The sequence below is a fragment of the Halichoerus grypus genome, chromosome 6, assembly GCF_964656455.1.
Source record: "Halichoerus grypus chromosome 6, mHalGry1.hap1.1, whole genome shotgun sequence".
Taxonomy (NCBI): domain Eukaryota; kingdom Metazoa; phylum Chordata; class Mammalia; order Carnivora; family Phocidae; genus Halichoerus; species Halichoerus grypus.
This window is the reverse complement of record NC_135717.1, coordinates 9250816-9271792: the sequence shown is the minus strand read 5'-3', so window position 1 is coordinate 9271792 and position 20977 is coordinate 9250816. Positions and strand designations below refer to the sequence as shown.

At 49.4% G+C, this 20977-nt stretch overlaps 1 protein-coding gene across 2 annotated transcripts in view; it reads right to left on the bottom strand.

The window, feature by feature from the left end:
• Positions 1-20977, bottom strand: part of HIP1 (huntingtin interacting protein 1) — a 145945-nt gene that overhangs the window by 32147 nt on the left and 92821 nt on the right. For both annotated transcript variants that reach the window (XM_036112525.2, XM_036112527.2), the window contains exons 2-7: positions 16311-16374; positions 12999-13141; positions 12681-12737; positions 5306-5386; positions 1840-1916; positions 1356-1417 (exon numbers count right to left, since the gene is read on the bottom strand). In XM_036112525.2, the coding sequence (XP_035968418.2) occupies positions 1356-1417; positions 1840-1916; positions 5306-5386; positions 12681-12737; positions 12999-13141; positions 16311-16374 (484 nt within the window). The remainder of the gene's footprint in view (positions 1-1355; positions 1418-1839; positions 1917-5305; positions 5387-12680; positions 12738-12998; positions 13142-16310; positions 16375-20977) is intronic.

Here is a 20977-nt window from a genome sequence, read left to right as displayed (position 1 = left end):
CAGGGAGGGGTGTCTGGGTGGCTCAGTGGGTTGAGCGTCCAACTCTTGGTTTCGGCTCAGGTCATGATCTCGTGGGTCGTAGCATCGAGCCCCAAGTTGGGGGCTCCACGCTCAGCAGGGAGTCTGCTTGAGATTCACTCTCTCCCTCTCCCTCTGCCCTTCCCACTCATGCTCTCTCTCTAATAAATAAATAAATCTTTAACAAAATAAAAAATATTAAAAAAAATGTATCCATACTATTTCTCCTACCTGGCTGGGAACACCTTAGGGCAGGGATTCTATTTTGTGTTTCACTTTTACTTCTCTACTGACCTTCTTCTTTCTCCTGCAAATCACGGTTCCCACCTGGTTGGGGTGATCCTCTCACATCCAGCACTGAACTGACTGGCCGAAGTACGAAGGCATTTGCCACCCTGGCCCAGCCCTGGCCCAGCGCTGGCTGGTATCAGGCCAGTTCTAAGTAGCTGCTTACATGCCAAAGGAAGGTATAATTCAGGGGGAGAGAGTGTCTGTTTTTCCTGAGAAAATCAGAGCCTCCAGAGTGGGTCCCACATGTCCAAATGCTGAGAAGGTCACCAAGCTTGTGCATAAATACTCCTAGCTTGGAATCCACTCTTTCATGGAGCTGGGCACTTGTTGCGGAGCATCTTGAATCTTAGGAAACGGGCTTTTCTGTTCCCCAGGAGAGAAGGGGGAGTCATGCTGGCAGGTGTGGGAAGAAGGGACAGCAAAGAGAAGGGAACGGACTGCTTCCTTCCTGATTCCGGTCAGGGAAGTGTTGGGGGCTGACAGCCTGGAGGCACCAGAACTCTCAGCGAAGGGAGCCTGGAAGGGCGGCCGATTCTCCTTGCTAGTGGAAAGGGGCTTCGTGGGCCTCCCACATGGACTTGGCCAACAACTCAACTCGACCAGCTGGTCGACCCTGGCTGCCGACCAAACAGCACACAGCAGCCCCTCCTCCTGAGCAGCAATCCATCCCGAGTGCCAACCCAGCTGAGTGGCAGACAAAGCACTGGCCAGCTCGGGGGCCACAGTCTGAAGGTTATCAAAGAGGTCAGACCTGTCTTTGGGCTCTGGGAGGCCTGGGCTTCCAGAGGGAGGCCCGCAGGATGGGGAGCATGGTCGTTCTGCTCAGAATGAAATCACCGATTCTGAAAACACCCACGAGCTCCAGCCTCTCCCTGCACCAGGGACGAGGAGAGCAGAGATAGGGTATGGATATTCCCATTTCCTGACCTGTGCTGCATAACCTCGTAGGGAGAAGGGGGCTAGGACGGCTGGTCTAAGCCGGGAGCAAAGCTCAGAATTAGGCAATTCCCATGACAGCTTGGGCCAGATGGGAGGGAGAGACTCACCAGTTTGGAAGAGATTAAGTTCACACTCCAGGTAGTCAAACATCTCCACTGTTAGCTGGAAACTGGACACAAGAGGAGAGAGAGCTTATATTCCAGAGCCTGAGGCCAGCGCTTCACCTGTCCGCTCCCCCCTGCTCTGTGTTGCTGTCTCTGTCCCCAATGCATACGTGCGTGCACACACAGAGACACGTCCACCCCCCACACCCAATCCTTAGCCCCCACCCACGTGGGTCTTAAGGCCATTTGAAGATCAAGCAGGGTGAATTCCACAGTGATGGTGGCAGAGGGGAGGGCAGGTGCCATGCTGGGTGGGGAGGGCAGTGGGTGACACCGAGAATCGAACCCTGGGCAGCCTGGAAGGATTCTGGATGAGGCACCAACACTAAGTGGCCCCACCCCAGCCACTGCCCTTGCCATCAGGCCCTGTGTGACAACATCGAGCTTTCTTCCCTGCTGGGTCCCCAGCATGAGGACGGCCACTCACAAGTTGTTAACGTCGCTCTCTCCAGCCTCATCCAGCTGCCGGTCGCTCATCTGAAGGTTGCCTGGGAACCTGGGATTCTGGAAAGGGAGGCAGAGGAATGGCAGTCGGGACAGGGCACCTCAACTAAGCTGACGTCGGGCAGCAGCAGGCTTGATTCTGCTCGTGCAGCTACCCACACCCTTTGTGGGGGATGTGTCACTGCACACAGACCCCCTGACCAGCTCACAGCAGAGAATATCCACTACCCATCATCAGAGGTGAAGGCTCCATCCCGTATCTGGGAGCCAGGATAGGGCTCTGCCCTAACAGTTCATGTCCTGGAACATTCTTCTAAAGATGCTCTCCGGCCCTCCAGTGAGGCCCAGTGTGACAGTGGCCGGCCCTCGACCATCCACGAGGCGCAGACAGTCCCGCATTTATGTATCCCCAGTACATTCTGAACCCCACCCATGCTTCCCTCTGTCCTTCGGCCGCTTCCCGAAGCTGCCATTGTGAGTTTGGGGAAGGCAAACCCATTTTCATATTGGCATTATCTCTTCCCCAGTGTGGCCTGCCTGGAGTGGTTGGAACACAAGGCAAAGGGAAAGGTGCAGACGGGCACTGATGGGTGGCCAGTCAAGGGGGTCTCAATTCCACAGAGAATACTTTAGGCTCTGAAGACATAAATCCTCCACTGCACACCTCCTGGCTCTTCCCTCTGCCCTGGCCGCCCCCTCCAGCCCTCAGGCTCACTCACCCCCAGGGCTCCTCTGTCTCAGAGCCGGCCAGTTCCTTGAGCGCCCCCTTCTGGCCGTATTTAACCTCGCTCAGTCTGGACAGAGACCTGTTCTTGTGTCCTTCGCCCTTCTTGCTGCCTGTTCTTCCACCTCACTGCTGTCAAAACCCTGTGAGCCTGGGTCTTTGTTCGAGGACCAGCTGCCAACATCCCTAGAGAAGGACTCACAGCTGGAGTCCCCTTTAATCATGTTCTCCAACCTTAGTGCCCCTTCCTGGTCCTGGCCACTGGCCCGGCTCCTCACCGCCCTGGTCCGTGCCTTCCTCCTTACATCCCTGGATCTCCCTCAGCATCTTGCTTCCCACTCCCTCCCCCGTTTTGAATGTGCCAGCTATCCTTCCGTTCCTCCTGCTTCAAAAGAGGAAGGGCCAGCCTCTCTCCGGGATCAGCCCTCCTTGTGCGCTAATCAGATCTAGGTTCTGGTTCATTCTGTCCCTCATGGAAGGAGTCCTGATTGAGCACCTGTTCTGCGCTAGATGCTGGGCAGGGCACAGGGCACAGGACACGAGGAGACACACACACCTGTCCTCTGTCCTCCCGGAGCTCGGAGTCCAGAGCGCCCGTGGCCTCACTTGCTTCCCTGGGCTCCTGCACTTCTTGCAATCGCCCAGGTTGTTCCCACGGGCCCCACATCTCCGTAGCTGTTGCCCCCCACCCCTCCTGCCAGTCTTCAGAGCCCCCACCACTCTGGCCTGTCCCGGGGACCACCGTCCTAATCTGACTCTCACCGTCTTCCACTCTGAGTGGGATGCTCTCACACAGCTCCTCGGTCACCCCCTCCCCACTCTCCACCTGCCTGTTCCTCACACTGAGGTGGATCTGTGGCTCGTTCCTCAGGAACCCAAGATTGTGCTGGGCCTCAAGCCCTTCTGTCTGCAGCTGACCCTCTGCCTGGCACGGCCGCCCTGCCCTTCTTCAGTGGCCTTTCCTCTACCTGCAAGGTGGCAGACAAGGCTCTGGGGGCCTGGGGGAGGTGTGAGTGTATTCCCTGGGAGGGAAGGAGGGCAGGAAACGAACTGTGGGGCCAGAGGGCAGACCGGCAGACTGTATGTCCAACACCAGCTGCCCCTCCAGTTTGACACACTGTCTTTACAACGTGATTTCGACATTCCACCTTGGCTGGTGTGGTCCCTGTCCCACCCCCTTGAATCCAGGGACCCCTGTGACTGCCTCAGCCCATATAGGACAGTGGAAGGGATGCTCTGTGACTTCGAGGCTGAGTCTTATAAACGCCACGCACTTCTACCTTGTTCTCTTGGGAAACTGGCCGGGCTGCAAGGGAGTCCTCACAAGCACTGAGACTTCGTGAGGAGGGAGACGCCAGGCCACGTCCACACTGTCCCAGCTCCAGCCAGCACCGGACTGGGACCGCACGGGGGACCTGCAGCCTGCAACTGCCCAGCCCAGCCCTTCTGGAACATCCGACCCACAGAAGGCGTGAGAGATGATAAAAGGCTGCTCGTGTTTCAGCCACTGAGCTGGGGGTGAGCTCAGGTGTCCTGCCTTTGAGAAGCCTACCTGGGTGGCCGGTGTCTGGGCACGGCACCCCATTACAAGCTCCTGTACCATCTTGTGCATCTCTCAGTTCCGGTCCTCACTGGACTTGCCCGGCTTGTCTCCCAAGCAAATATGACTCCTGGAGGCCGGGCCAAAGTCCCTTCACCTTTCTCTCTTCAGAACCTAACCCAGTTCTGGGCTGCGGCAAGCACCCGGGTCCACACAAGCAGAGGGAAGGGTGGCCACTGAGCGGCAGGGGCTTTTTTGCCCTACAGGCCTGGGTTCAAGTCCCACCTCATCACCGAGGAGCTGCATGACAAGGCAAGACACTCGAGCACGCTCCTAGTTTCATTTTCCTAGGCTGTAAGAATACCGCCTTCTTAGGGTCACGGCGAGGATTAACCAGGAATGGCTAGCACAGCAGGGTGGGTTCCGTGAATCAGAGCCCCCTCCTTCCCCTGAGTCCATAAGAGGTAAATCTCCTCCCTTCCTCATTTCCAATGCCAGCTCCCCGCTCTGCTTCCAGGCCATTCCTGCCCACCCCTGCTCCATCCACACCCTCCCTCCACCGTCTGCCTCGATCCGCTTCCTTCATCTTCCCCTTCCACGCCATGGCCCCGCATCATCTCAGAAGGCCTCTGGTTCCTTCTACAGGCTCGTGGGACCGCTGCGCACTGTGACACGATGCCGCAGGTACGTAAGCCTCCTCCCCCCGATGGACCCGGGCACTCCTGCCAAGCAGACCCTTACGTGCCACCAGGTTACCCAGCACGACGGTTTTACCTGCATTCAGCGCATTAGAAAGACCGTCTAAGGCCACAGATGGATGCAAAGAAGGTTCTGTGTGGGAACTCACTACATAAAAGGAAGGGACTGTTTTTATTCACAGTCAAGGCAGTGCTTCTGAAACATTTTCCTAAGGCAGCCTAGTGGATAGGGGTCCTCTCTGCAAAATGGGGAATAAAAAGGTGCGGAAAATGTGGGCCAGAATCCCAGTCCCGAGTCCCACTGCAGCCATCCTATAAAATACCTTCCTCTCACTGGATGTGGTATAAACACTCCCTGAGGGGCCCGGGCCACCTTATTCCCGGAAAGACCTGAGAGTTTGGCCCACAGAGGTGGCCGGGGTGGGGAGGTTGTGGGGGGGAGGGATGGGGGTGGGGGGCCTGTATGCAGAACCGTTGGCAGACTCACTTTGGTGTGATATTCCATCTTCGTTCTTAGCAGTCTGAGGTAGATGCTGCAGAGCTGTCCATACCCCTCGCTCAGGTGGCCCTTTCGGGAAAAGAAAAGAAAGCAGGGTATCAATACTAACATTTGGGGGAGAGACTGACAGCCAGGACTTCTGTTTTCAACAATAGATATATTTTTTTCTGATACTGAAAATAACAAATGGCCATTGTGGAAAATTCTGGAAGATACACACAAGCACAGGTACAAACAAATCACCCTTAATCTAAACACCAGATAGAATCATGGCGAACATTCTGGAGTACAAAATCTTATTTTATTTAATCTTTTTTCAATTTAAACAGACATTTTTTTAAAGTTTTATTATTTAAGTAATCTCTACACCCAACATGGGGCTCAAATTCATGATCCTGAGAGTAAGAGTCGCATGTTTGGGGAGCCTGGGTGGCTCAGTCGGTTGAGCGTCCAACTCTTGATTCTGGCTCAGGTCATGATCTCGGGGTAGTGGAATCAGTGATCGCTGATCACTCATTGCAGAGTCTGCTGGAGATTCTCTCTCTCTCCCTCTGCCCCTCTGTCTGCTTTTGGCTCAGGTCGTGATCCTGGAGTCCCAGGATCGAGCCCCACATCAGGCTCCCTGCTCAGTGGGGAGTCTGCTTCTCCCTCCCCCTCTACTCCTCCCCTGCTTGTGCTTGCTCTCTCTCTTTCTCGCTCACTCTCTCTCAAATAAATAAAATCTTGAAAAAAAATGAAAAAAATAAATGTTTAATAAATGCATAAAATCTTTAAAAAAAAAAGGTCACAGCTCTTCTGACTGAGCCAGCCAGGTGCGCCTAAAATAATGTAGATGTTATTTGTTCAAGCTGTTTTAGGTTCTCAGCAAAATTGAGCAGAAAGTACAGGGATCTCCTATATACCCCCTGTTCCCACGTGTACAAAACTGTCCCCACTGTCAACATCAGCACCAGAGTAGGACATTTGTTCCAACTGAAAAACCTTCCCTGATACATCATTATTGTCCAAAGTGAAGTTTACCTTAGGAATCACTCTTGGTGTGGTACATTCTATGGGTTTTGACAAATGGATAACGTCCTGTACCTACCATTATGGTATCACACACAATAGTTTCACTGCCTTAAAAATCCTGTGTTCCACCTTTATTTTAAAATATAAAATGGAGTCCATTTTTTAACTTAATATACTTCAATTTTTTCCCTATCTTCTCAAATTTTCTTCTGTTTCATTATTTTTAGTGATATTTTTAATGATATTTTTATTGAGTATATACTGTAATTTATCAAATGAACTCCCTACTGTTGTACGTCTTAGTTACAGGCATTTTTTTTTTTTTAAAGATTTTATTTATTTATTTGACAGAGAGAGAGATAGCGAGAGCAGGAACACAAGCAGGGGGAGTGGGAGAGGGAGAAGCAGGCTTCCTGCTGAGCAGGGAGCCCAACGCGGGGCTCGATCCCAGGACCCCGGGATCATGACCTGAACCGAAGGCAGACACTTAACAACTGAGCCATCCAGGCGCCCTGCAGGCATGTTTTTCTATTATAAGCTATATTGCAATGAATGTTCTTACCGTATAATCTTGTATACCAACACGAGAACTTCCTTTGCATGACTTCTAGACAAGGCTTCTGATTTAAGAATTTTAAGTCTCCCACCCTGAGTAATCACAGTCTGGTCATAGGCTATTTCCTTCCTCCTGTCTCTCTATCTAAGTGCAGGAGAGGAAGCACCTCTTCCAGATGGACTCCAGCCGACTGAGAGCAGCTAGAGCATTCTACGTGGGATGGGGATGGAAATGGGGACAGATCCCAGATCCCAGCTGACGACAAATAAGCTTTCCCGTGGAATCTGCCCATGCAGTCATGTCCTGGGTGCCTGAGAAGAAGCTGGAATTAGCAGCGTGATGCTTGCAAGTCCCAGATGCACACAAAAGGGGGGGGGGGTAGGGGCACAAAGAACCCTTGAGCCAAACAGCTGTGGTTCCCACATGAGCTCTAACTTCTACATCTCTGGGTGTATCTACATCCTCTAGAGTAGAGGAACCCCACTGACACATGCCTCGAAGGGCACCAAAGGGAGTGGGGTCATCAGAGGAGGTTAAAAATATCAATGCCAGAGATTAGACTATTTCCTAATGTATTAGTTTTCTATGAAAAATCGTATTTTATGAATTGTACATTGTACTTGTTCGTCATGGAAAAATTAGAAAGTAGCGGAGAGCAGACAAAGTGAAACTATGGTTATCATCGAAGACAACTATATTTCACATGAAAAGGCACCAGGATCAAAAAGCAAAAGATGAATCGGTCATAGACTTCAATGTAAAACGTAAAACTATAAAAGTCATAGGAGGTAACAGATGACCTTGGGTATGGCAATGACTTTTTAGATAGAACACCAGAGTCACGCTCCATGAAAGAAATAATTGATCATCAAGCTGGACTTCATTAAAATTAAAAAATGTCTGGAAAAATCACTGTCAAGAGAATGAGAACCCACAAACTGGGACACATCTGATAAAGGACTGTTATGCGAAACATATAAAGTACTCTTAAAACTCAACAACAGGGGCGCCTGGGCGGCTCAGCTGTTAAGCGTCTGCCTTCGGCTCAGGTCATGATCCCAGGTCCTGGGATCGAGCCCCACATCGGGCTCCCTGCTCCGCAGGAAGCCTCCTTCTCCCTCTCCCACTCCCCCTGCTTGTGTTCCCTCTCTCTCTATGTCTCTGTCTGTCAAATAGATAAATAAAATCTTAAAAAAAAAAAAACACTCAACAATAAGAAGATAAATAGCCTGATTAAAGAAATGGGCCAAAGACCTTAACAGACACCTCTCCAAAGAAGATAGCAAATGAATGTACGAAGAGATGCTCCCCATCGTATGTTACCAGGAAACACAAATTAAAACAACACTGAGATACCAGTACACACTTGTGAGAATGGCCAAAATCCAGAATACTGATAACACCAAATTCCGTGAGGATGTGGGCCACAGGACCTCTTGCTCATTGCTCAGTGGGAATGTAGAATGGTGCAGCCACTTTTGAAGATTTTATTTATTTATTTGACAGAGAGAGACACAGCGAGAGAGGAACACAAGCAGGGGGAGCGGGAGAGGGAGAAGCAGGCTTCCCGCCAAGCAGGGAGCCCGATGCGGGGCTCGATCCCAGGACCCTGGGATCATGACCTGAGCTGAAGGCAGACACTTATCGGCTGAGCCACCTAGGTGCCCCTAATGCAGCCACTTTTGAAGACGGTTTGGCAGTTTCTTATAAAACTAAACTTACTCTTACCACACAAATCAGCAATGGCACTCCTTGGCTTTTGCCCAAAGGAGTTGAAAACTTATGTCCAAACAAAACCTGTTCATGGGTATTTATGGCAGCCTTATTTATAACTGCCAAAACGTGGAAGCAACCAAGACATTCCTTAGTTGGTGAATGGATAAACTGTGGTACAGTCAGACAATGGGATATTACCGAGCACTAAAAGTGAAATGAGCTATCAAGCCCTGAAAAGACATGGAAGAACCTTAACTGCATGTTATTAAGGGAAAGAAGCCAATCTGAAAAGGCTACATACTGTATGATTCCAATTCCATGACATTCTGGAAAAGGCAAAACTGTGGAGACAGTAAAAAGACCAGTGGTTGCCAAGGGCTGGGGGAGGAGGGGAGGGATGAATAGGTGGGGCACGGAGGATTTTTGAAGCCAGTGAAACTATTCTGTGTGATACCACTGTGATGGGTACATGTCCTGATACATTTGTCCAAAGCCACAGAATATACAATGCCCCAACACCACAAGTGAACTATGATGCAAACTACAGACTTCAGGTGATTATGATGTTATCAGTGAAGGTGCATCACTTGTAACAAATGTTACTATGTTGGCAGAGGATGTTCATAAAGGGGGACACTACACGTGTTTGGAGGCAGGGGTTATATTGGAAATCTCCATACTTCCTGCTCAATTTTGCTGTGAACCTAAAATTTGCTCTAAAAAAAATAAGGGGGTCCCTGGGTGGCTCAGTCAGTTAAGTGGCCGACTCTTGATTTCGGCTCAGGTCATGATCTCGGGGTCGGGGGATCGAGCCCTAAGTTGGGCTTCGTATTCAGCGAGGAGTCTGCCTGAGATTCTCACTCTCTCCCTCTGCCCCTCCCCCCACTGAGGTGTGCACGCTCTCTCTCTCTCTCTCAAATAAATAAATAAATCTTTAAAAAAAAATTAGGTCTTAATTAAAAAAAAAGTAAAAAGGTTTCTAATATCCAAAAACCCTCAGCCACGTGGAAGAGAACACTACATAGGAAGCAAGGCCTAAAGGAATTCCAGTTTGGATAACAAGTCAGGCTAGGTATCTGGGTTGACCTTCCCATTGAAAACTACTAAAATATTGGGTAAAATATTTAAAACTTCTTTTTGAAGGCATTAATGAACTAATGAGAGGCTAAGGAATCCTCAGGCCAGGGACTGAGTCCATACAGGTACCAGGTGAATAAGTGGAATGCTGGGGTGATGGAGTTGGTGGGGACGGGGGTTTTGCCACACCACGTGAACCAGGTGGTGAATAGGAGGCAGGGCTCTGGCCTGCCCACGTTGAAGAGTCTGGTGGAAGAGGCAAAGACTGCTTCCCTGGGGTAGAGGAACCAAGGGTGAACTGGAAATAACGTAGATCCCAGCACTCCTACACCAAAAGAGTCCTCCCTGAGGACCTCAAACCACTGTTACGATCAGAGGGAGGGAAAAACAACTTCTGGGAATTGGACCCAGGAGCCAGAGCTCAAGGGGCTCTGCCTGGAATTCACAAAACCTTAAATTGAGAATTTAATTTAGAGAGATCTCAATGGAAGGAAATGCCCGTTCTCTCTGGAGGAACCTGACTTGAAAGAGTTCCCACAAATACGATTCCCAGGAAAATGAGCAATGCACAGTAAAAAAGAAGCACAAAAAGAAACTCCACAGCATGAACAACATTCATCAAAAACAACGGATGGCAGGAACAGATCTCGAGGGGCTTTAGATAACGGAAGTATAAGAAATGATATATGAGGTCACTGTCTAATTTGTCTAAGTAAATAAGAGGCTGTTTCAAAATACATGCAGGACACAAGGAATCATTAAAAATGACAAGCAGATTTGGGGGAAAAAAAAGAACTCCAAGAAATAAAAGCTAGACTAAAATTATAAATCTTATGAAGAGGTTTAACAACAGATTAGACCTAGCTGAAAAGGGATCAACAAATGAACTGAAAGCTAGATTTACTGAAATTACCCAGAATGCTGTAACGAGGCAAACGGGTAGAAAACGATGAAACAGGGGTTTAAAGACATGGGGTGAGGGGGGCACTTGGCTGGCTTAGTCGGTGGAGCATGAAACTCTTGATCTCAGGGTCATGAGCTCAAGCCCCATGTTGGACGTAGAGCTTAAAAAAAAAAAAAAAAGGCACTGGGGTATGGAGTGGGAAAGACTGACATAACCAAAGTCTCAGGGGTAAATATGGAGTGGAGCAAAGGTGATAGTTGAATAGACAGAGAATTTTTTGTAACTGATAAAAGGTATTAACCCACAGATTCAAAAAGTCTGAAGAATCCCAAATAAATTTGCACCTATTCCTAGTAAGGTCTTAAAATGGCCAGAGGAAAACCAGATTTGCTTTTAAGAAGGGACAATGACTCTGATAGCCAGCTTCATGGAAATGATGGCATCCAGAAGTCAGTGGAAGGATATCTTGAATAACATCATCCATGTGCTGAGAGAAAATAAATGTCACCCAGAATAACTGTCACCCAGAGAGAGTATCTTCCACATAGGAGAGTGAAGTAAAGACATTCCCAAACAAGTAAAATCAGTTATTTGCCACCATGAGATTCTCACTAAAGGAAATAATTCAGGCAGAAAAAAAAGTGACCCCATATGTTAGAATGCAAATGTAAAGAAAGAAAGAGGACAGAATAAAACAATTAAAATAAAATATCTTATAGTCTAAAAAGAAAAACAAAACCAAAATTAAAATACATGACAACAATAACATACAAGCTTAGAGGAGGGCATGGACTGAAAATATTCTAAGGTCTTTGTGTTACAGAGGAAACAGCTAAAGACATGAATTTTAGCTCTTGATAAACTAAACATGCATTTTGTAATTATTGGATAACATACCAAAGGGTAAGAAATAAAAGCAGAGTTAAAAAAAAATCTCCTAACTAGTAATAAGGGGAGAATGGGACGAGAAAAAAAATACCCAATCAATCCAAAGAAGACAAGGAATGAAGAAAAACGGAAACAAGACAGAAGGGGCAAAGAGAAAGCACAAACTAAGATGGAAGGTATAAATCTAAAAATATTTTGCGTTATAATAAACATAAATGGGGTAAATGTACAGCTAAAAGACAAAGACTGCCATCTTGACGAAAAGCAACAACAAAATCCAACTAAATGCTATTTATAAGGGACTTTTCTAAGACACAGAATATAGAAAAGTCAAAAGTAAAAGGGTGGAAAAAGATACACCAGGCAAATTCTAACAAAAAAGAAGACCCAAGCTTTCCATGTTTCGAGATATAACTGAAAGCTCTCCAACATGCACCTGGGAGGTTTGGGAACAACTCTCAGCTTTGTTCAGACCAACTAGCCTGTGATGTAGGAAAAGCTGCTTCCCTCTCTGGGCCTGTATTTTCATCAGCATTGGGTGGACTGGATGCCACAATTGCTAACTGTGAGTAGAAGTAAGAATTTGAAGGAAAGGGCCAGAGCTCTCAACCAGTGGGGGCAAACAGACGTAACAGAATCAACCCAAGAAAGTCTTCAAAATGCAGATTATGCACCATCAATACACATACTCCTTGGACAACAGAATCTAGAGGGATCCTGATGTGTGTATAAAAACCTTCTTTTCCAATTGATTCCAATACCACCACCTACCTCCTCCCCCATCCTAAGGCGCTGAGAATCTCTAGATTCCCAGGGAAGAAGGGAAAGAAAAGGTACTGGCATTAAGAATTGGGAATGCTAGTTCTCAATGTACTGTGACCCACATGGGACCAGCAGAAGGAAAGACACAGGAATTGTGGCAAAGTCACTGCTGAGGGATCCAATGCCTAGAGAGCGTTACGATGTGAGGTTCCATTGGCAGGAGAAACTCCCAGGCCCTAGAACTTCCCTACAGCTTTAGGGTCCCCAGGTAAGACTGTGGATATCATGGTACTATTTGGGGCCATTGCTGACCCCTCCCTGATGGTCATGAGAGAAATCCTAAGCAAGTTGAAAGAGATGAATTCATTCCATTCCACAGTCCTTGTTCTGTGGCCTCTGGGGAAGGAGAAGCAGGTGCAGGTGGCCCCCGGGTGCATCTCCAAACTCACCCACATCCTGCTCATGTCACTCAATTCATTTTTGTATCTCAGGGAGTCCTTCAGGACCTGGAGAGGGAAGAGAAGAGCTGATGAGAGAAGAGAAGGCAAGGAGACAGAGGATGGTGTAAGATGGGGCTGGGGTGGGCAGAGAGGCTGACAGACAGACAAGTCTACCTCCAACCAGCAACCTAAAGGCCAGGAGAAGGGGGCAGCTGCGCCCCCCCCCTCAGTGCCGGAGTGGACAGTGTCCCTTTCCCCCAGGCGATCCCACTTTCCCCACATGGGTCCCCGGCCCCCTGGCCAGCCCCTGCAGTCCCAGGAACTCACGTTCGGGTGTCCATCTCGGAGGAGTTTGTGAAACACGTGGCAGAACTTCCAGCAGAGGACAGCGTTGCTAGAGAGGGGCAGCCGGTTGACAACAGACCAAAAGGTCTGTGCCCCTTTCTCATGGTGGGTGCCCAGTATGCATGGTGAGGGGGTGGGTCATGGAAAACAAAGGCATGGATGGGCCTTTTCCAGTTTGTACAAGCGTGCTCTGGGCCAGTGGCGGTCCTGGTTTGCCTTTAGCAGGAAGATGCTTTGGTTGAAAGAAGGGCTTTGCTGTGGGAGGAAGACTCTGCCCTTCCCCTGGGTTTGGCTGAGGGTGTGATGGGGCCTTTCGGGGAATAATAACAGCTCACATTTTAGCAATACATTACAGTGTCTCAAAGTTCTTTCTTATCCAGTATTCAGAAGTGAGGGCAGGCTTCAGCTCTTCATCAGGGGCCCTGGCCCTGGTGGGGACACCTCGGCTCCTCTTCCAAGCAGCACCTGACTCCTCTCCATACAGGCACTCTGCTCTTTTCTGTGATTTATTTCCTTATTGAAGTATAGTCGGCACCCAATGTACATTCATTTCAGGTATCCGACATAGCGATCAGACAACTTCACATATAGCTACAGTCTGTCACCAGATGACACCATTACAATACCATTGACTATATTCCCGATGCTGTACCTTGCATCCCCCCTGATTTAGTCATTCCATAACTGGAAGCATTTCCCCAAAACTTAAAATGACTCTTATACCCCCCCCTTTCCATAAACCTTCTTGGTTTATGCTTCTTGGTCCATGCATTTCCCTATACCTTGAACTCGCTGTATATGGAATCCTGGGACCACATCCACCCGAGATCCAATTTCAAATGCACCCACAGACTCCCTGCCACAACCTGCATGTAATAAACGTCCATCTGGTCTAGTGTGATTTCAAGTTAGCGCTTACATGGGCCTCACACACCCAGCAACTGGACACCATCAACTCCAAGTGTAGGTCTTTCCCCAGAAGTACAGGCTTCTTTGTCAAGGCTCAGGTAAGAAGCGGGGTGCCACGCAGGACAGAAAGACCTGCCTCGGGCCAGAAACTCTATGATTCATCTAGAACACATGTTGTTTTGCTTCTGAGCTGGAAGGTATCAACAAGTTCCTTCCCCAAACTGAAATTTGCATTTCGAGGGGGGGTGGGCTTGAACACAGACTTCTGGGTCTGGAAGCTGATGTCAGCTTTTGGTCTTAGAGGGGTTTCTGAAATAACTACGGTTTCCCTTAAAGCACAGTCCCCTCAGGCTAGATGGAAGCCAAGAGGAGAGCTGGACAGCTTGCAACCCCTCTCACGGGCTGACTTCTCACGGCAGACTGTGGTTACTTTACCGGAAGCGGGAGCAGGTGTAGAGCTAGACAGGCACCCCGACTTTGAGAGGCAAGGAGACCTTTCTGTCCTTTGATTTCATAAGCATTTTAATGCACCCACTGCATGTCAGGCAGGCACTCAGGGATATAAAAAAATAAATAAAACTCAGTCCCTAGCCCTCTGGGAGTGGATACACGGCGGGGGGGGGGGGGGGGGGTGCGGGGAGGGGGGTGCGGGGAGGGGGGGTTAGACACCCAGGATAAATGGCTGTCTGAGCAGCACTTCTGACGTCAGATTTCCAAATGCTTATTCAGCTGGGATTGAGAGGGGCTGACGGTCTCCAAAAAAATCAATAAAGAATAAATGTTTTGCGGTATCTTTAGGCTTTAAAACCCTACTCTTTGGAGTTGAGCCTTTTAACATTTATCCACCTCTTAGAAATGGTGAAGCAGAGAAACTCACGGAAGGTGAGAGTGGGAATGTTAGACCTTTGAAATCTTCTTCGGCCAAGTCTTTCATTTGACAGACAAGGGGACGAAGGCTCACGGAGGCCCCGCTGGACCCACTCGAGGCTCCAGAGCGAGCCAGACTGCTGCCGAGGTGGGATTCCAGAACCTCCTTGTGGTGCCCCTTCCATCACCCCGGGTAGCCTCCCTGGAAGGCTGTGATGTGGCCCAAGCACACTGGCCTCGGTAACAGTCTCTTATTTCATATCTCAATCGGATGGATCAGTATTCTTAGCAGATGGGGGTCAGGACCAGGTCATTCCCCCTGAGAAAGTCATCGGGGCTTTTCTTGACTTGGTAAAGCAAGGGAACTGTGCCTTTCTGGGGATAAAAGGGCAAGGTCTAACTAGGCTCATGGTCAGGCCAGGTTTCTGGGGTACCTGGGAGACGTTCTAGAGCCCCCAGCCTGCAGCAAAGCCCTAAAGTCCAACCAAAGTATCTTCCCACCAAAGACAAGCTGCTTACCCACCAGTAAAGAGCAGTACGTGCTGTTAGCAATGCTTCCCAATGGCCTGCTATGGGCTAGGCATCCTGCTGGCGGGGCAGGGCTCCTCTGGCCACCGTACCAGGAGGGTCTCCTCCAGGGGCTGAGGTGGGATGGCTTCCACAGGAGCTGTTCTGACCCGGCCGTTACTGCCACCACGAGAAGCCCAGCCTCCGCTTGCTCCGGGCTGTACCCTGCTCCTCCCCGGCACACACACAAACAATGGCTTCGCCCCACTCGCGCAGCCTTGCCTTTGGAACTTTGGGGGTCAGCCCTCCAGCTCTTGGACTCTATCCGTCAAGGGCAGATCCCAAGGGATCCAACAGCCAGCATGCAGCCTGCACTTCCCTCCAAAGCCACACCCCACGAGGGTGGCTGCCTGGGGCCAAACTTGGCACGGGGTGGGTGCAGGAGTAGGGGGGTGGTGGTGAAAACCTCTAAGCCACCAGTTCCCTATGCTGCCCTGAGGTTCTTGTCTTCTGCCCGGCTGACTGTGCGTGAACCAGCTCACACTGGTGGATTTTATTTCCATGGCTGCGCATCTCCCCCCCACCCCCCCGGGGCATAAGGCAGCGGAGACCTTTGGCTTTTTGGCTTTCGAGCCCAGAGAAGGGGAGATGATCATGTTCCCAAGCGGGTGGTCCGTGTGGCCCCTATGGGCCAAGTGCAGGGTCTGGAGCGCTTTGACGATCGCTCCTGTGCCCCCAGGAAATCTCTCAAAGGGAAGTCCTACGAGGGGCGGGGTCCTTGGTAAGCTGTAAAGAGCTGAGCTAGGAGGTGGCTTTGGTCCCTTCACCCTGATGAACTGTGGTCTCAAAGGCCAGCGGCTGCCTACTGAGGCAGCTCAAACCCTGCAGGAGGCCTGGCCAATGGAGGGGTTCCCCTTCCTGCAGCTGAGCAAGGACACCTCGCCCTGACCTCAGCCCCCACAATTTGACCCGCCTCGGGGTTGGTCTTCCAAGCAACATCCAAAAGGATATTTCTGGCGTGTTTTTCCTTTACAGCCACTTCCTGCGTATTAATGGCCTTATTGATGCTGACAGTCTGAAAAACAAGAGGAAGGGGGAGGGGAACGGAGGCTGAGATGAATACGCTCCTAGTGTCTGAGACCCTCCCAGGCACCCCACCCCTTTCTCTCCCTGCAATGACTCCTCCCCAGCTCCCCGAGGACCCCTGTGCCCCACGGTCCCTGCACAGGGCCCCCAGTGGGGGGCAGAGGTGGGCAGCGCTCCCAGGCCAGCTGGCCCAGGCTGTCCTAAGGCAGCGGGCTTTGCTGCCTGGCATTGGCTGTGCCCAGCTGCTATGCCTGCCTGCCACTCATTCACTTGGCACAACAACATGGCAATTAAAGCCTGCACAAAGGGATGCTTTTCATCCCCCAGGGAAACATTATTTCTCCGGGAGCAGGAGGAAGAGGCGCTGAGATCAGGGAGCGGCTGTGGCCCAAAGGCCATCCAGCCGCCCCTCTCTCACCGCTAGAACCTTCCATGGAGACTTCCCTAGCTGGCCCGGGTCTGCAGGGGTCACTCTCATCTCTCGTTTTCCCCACTCCTGGGTATCTTCCAACCCTAACCAAATTCTCCTTTATTCCCTTACTTAAAGCGCATTAAAAATGTTCACTGCTTTCCAGTTGTGTTAAAAATCATAACTCTCTTCGGAATGTAGCCAGCCGTGTGTACAGACGAATACAACTTAACACAAACACACCAACGGGATCGTATCACGTGGTCTGTTGAAATATAGGTATTTTCCTTTTCCTGTTTTGCTGTGCTCCCCTTCCGTAGATGGTATGCACCTTGAGCCACATTAATGTGTTATGCATCACACACACACACACACACACCTCTACCCACCAAACGGGTTAATTGTGCCACTGTTCTATAGAAATGGGATCGCCAAGTACAGACTTTTCTGCATCCTGCCTTTCTCACTTGAAAATATCTCATGAAAAATCCTCCAAGCGGGATGGCAAAATTCTAGCCCATTCTTTTTTTTTTTTTCCTAGCCCATTCTTTAAAGAGACAGCATACTATTCCATGGTGCGGGTCGGTGTGATTTATACAAGCATTCCCATACCGGTAGGCAATCAGTTTTGCCTTTTTTTTTTTAACCATTTTAGTCAACATGCTTATACATGTATCCTTATTAATCGATGCCTTCATTTCCAACAGGTAGATTCCCAGGAGTGGGATACAGTGGGCAAAGCGTGTTGTTTTGTTTTGTTTTTTTAAACTTCTCATTATGGAAAGATCCAAACACAGACAAACATGAAGACTAATCCAATCGGCACGCACAACCCCCAGCGTCAACCTTTATGAACGCGCAGCCGAACTGGCTTCCTTACAGACAAGGATTCGCAAACATTTTCTGTAAAGGGCCAGTTAGTAGATGTTTTAGGCTTTGCAGGCTACATGGTTCTCCACTGCAAGTCCTCCGTTCTGCAGAAGCTGGAGCACAAAAGGAGCCTCACACATACTAAACAAATACGTAACAGAATGAGCATGGCTGTGTTCCAATAAAACTTTATATACAAAACCAGGCGGAGGTCTGGATTTGGTCCATGCCTGTAAGCGTGCTGACCCTTGCTTTCTACCATCAGCCACTTGACCCCCTTGCTCCCTGGATTATCTGAAGTAAAATCCCAGGCATTACATCATTTTACTAGTAAATAGTTCAGGATGAGCCTCTTAAGAAGAAGGAAAAAAGGACTATTTACAAATTAACCATAACACCATTATCACACCTAATATTTTAAGGACACTTCTTTAACATCATCAAATGGCTAGTTAATGAACACATTTCCCTCTTGTGTCAAAACAGAAAAACTTTCTTGCCCTTGTTCTAATCAGGATCCCAACAAGGTCGCCATCTTGCTTTCTGAAACCGTTCATGTTTCCACTGACCATGTACAAAAGCATCCCCACCACCACCATTTTTGCTGGTCTTATGGGTGTGGTGATGTTTCACTGTGACTTTATTTTGTATTCCCGGACTGCTAGTGAGTTCTGAGTATTTCCTTACATGCTCTCACGGTTGACCAACTGCCTTATGTAGTCAAGTACGCTCACCTGCCTTGGATCGCTTCTCCTGCCCCTGGATTATGCTGGTAGATTCCTACATTGTCCTCTAAGTGCTTCATTGTTAGTTCTTTCACATTTAAGTCTTTATCTGGAAAAAATACATACCTACATACATGTTTATGTACACATTGTACAAAATAGGTTATTTCTAGGCTTTACCAGGATACGTTCTTTCACATCTGGTTTATGTAACTTTGGGCTGTATTCCTGAAGTCCGCTTTTCCATGTAATTTTTTTCTCTCCACAGACTCAACTCTTCGACAGCATTAAGCTCTGTTGCGGGTTGAGATGTGTCTCCCGAAAAAAAGATGTGTTCGCGTCCAAATCCTCCAGTACCTACCAATGTGATCCTATTTGGAAATAGGGTCTTCGCAGATGTAATTAGTTAAGATGAGGTCATAATGGATTAGGCTGGGTCCTAAATCCAGTATGACTGCTACCTTAGAAGAAGGCCACATAGGGGCGCCTGGGTGGCTCAGCCAGTTAAGCGGCTGCCTTCGGCTCAGGTCATGATCCCAGGGTCCTGGGATCAAGCCCCACATCGGGCTCCCTGCTCGGGGGGAAGCCTGCTTCTCCCTCTGCCTGCCACTTCCCCTGCTTGTGCTCTCTCTCTCTCTGTCAAATAAATAAATAAAATATTAAAAAAAAAAAAGAAGAAGAAGGCCACATGAAGACAAAGGGACACACAGACACACGGGAAGAAGACAGACATGTGAAGACAGAGGCAGAGATTAGAGTGAATCACCTATAAACCAAGGAATGCCAAGGATGGCCAATGACCATCAAAAGCTTAGGAAGAGGCAAAGAAGGATTCTTCCCTAGACCCTTCAGAGGGAGGACAGGCCTGCCGACACCTTGATGTTGGACTTCTAGCCTCTAGAACGGGGAGAACAAACTTCTGTTCTTTTTTTTTTTTAAAAGATTTTATTTATTTATTTGAGAGAGAGAGAGAGCACAAGAGGAGGGGAGCGGGAGAGGGAGAAGCAGACTCCCCACTGAGCAGGGAGCCCGACGCGGGACTCGATCCCGGGACTCCAGGATCATGACCTGAGCCGAAGGCAGTCGCTTAACCAACTGAGCCACCCAGGCGCCCAAACTTCTGTTCTTTCAAGCTACCCCATTTGTGCTGATCTGTCACGGCAGCCTCCAGAGGCAAACACTGGGGCCTTTCCCATCAGAACTAAGGCCAGTCAAGAAGGAATCTCATATGCGAGATTCTGCAAGAAAGAAGGAAAAAGCTTATTCCCCTCAAATTTCCCAACACAGTGTTACTGGTGTCCCAGCACCAGCTTCCTCTTAACTAGTCCTTGCTTGGACCTCATTTCTCAGCATCTGCTTCCAGGCCCATCCCAGGCCCCTCTCGTTTCCCCTTAACTCCCTCAGGTGGGTTAACATGGTTTAAGCTATGTTTCTCCCCTGGCTCCAGGACAGTGACAGGATCCTGGCTGCAGATGGATCTCTGGCCAAAACTACCACATTTACTTGGCCCTAAGAGCCCGCCCGTGTTCCGTATGGAATTATAAGGGGCATAAATATGTAAAATGACAACAATAGACCCAGACATGGTAAGGTGCTGAACTGGATGTGGTCAAGGTCTAGGGGATTGGGTAGAGGCAGTCAGTAGTATGGGCTGCGAGAAAGAGGAGAAACCCGTGTTAGCCAGACATGTTAGAAACCACACCAGGGCCTCAAGGGGGGACTCCTGATAGCCGGGGTTTAGATTCATTCCACAAATATTTCTTTTTTTTTTTTTTTTAAGATTTTATTTATTTATTTGACAAAGAGATAGAGAGAGAGCACAAGTAGGCAGAGAGGCAGGCAGAGGGAGAGGGAGAAGCAGATGCTCCACTGAGCAGGGAGCCCGACGTGGGGCTCGATCCCAGGACCCTGGGATCATGACCTGAGCCGAAGGCAGCCGCTTAACCGACTGAGCCACCCAGGCGCCCCTCCACAAATATTTCTTTACACTGACTGATGACCCCTTGCCCAAGCTTGTGGTCATTATGAGTCTTGCTCGCAAAAGTAAGAAAACCCAACACCTTAAAGTTCCCTTCAACAACATAAAATAATATACCATGAGCCTGGAGCTCTAGGTCCTGTATGTGACTGTGTTGGCTGAAACCTGAAAACGTTCTGTGCTCTAGATGTTGACTGGAGGGGGAAGCCCCTGGAAACTGCGATACTGCTCTGGGAAGACCTCTTAGAGGAAGAAGGTGGTGACCTTTCCCAGGTGCTGTAATTATCCCTGCAATTTACCTACGTCTCTCATTTACGGCTCATTCAAACCCAGGGGCATCTATGATTCTTCCACAGGAAGACCAAGCAACTGGCCCAAGGTCATACTACTGGGTTCCGACCTTGGTCGGCTGAATCTTCGAGCCCAGCCCTGAACCTCCGTGACAGCTCTGGGCTGTGGAGGAACTGGCAGTCTAGGCGGCTGGGTCTAGGTCAGGGTCACAGAGGACAGGCCACCGGGCACAAGAAGGAAAGGCCTGGAGCAGGCAGGCTGTGTGGCCGGAGGGCAGCATGGAGGCCCGGGAGGGATGGGGATGGAGCCAGAGAGGGAG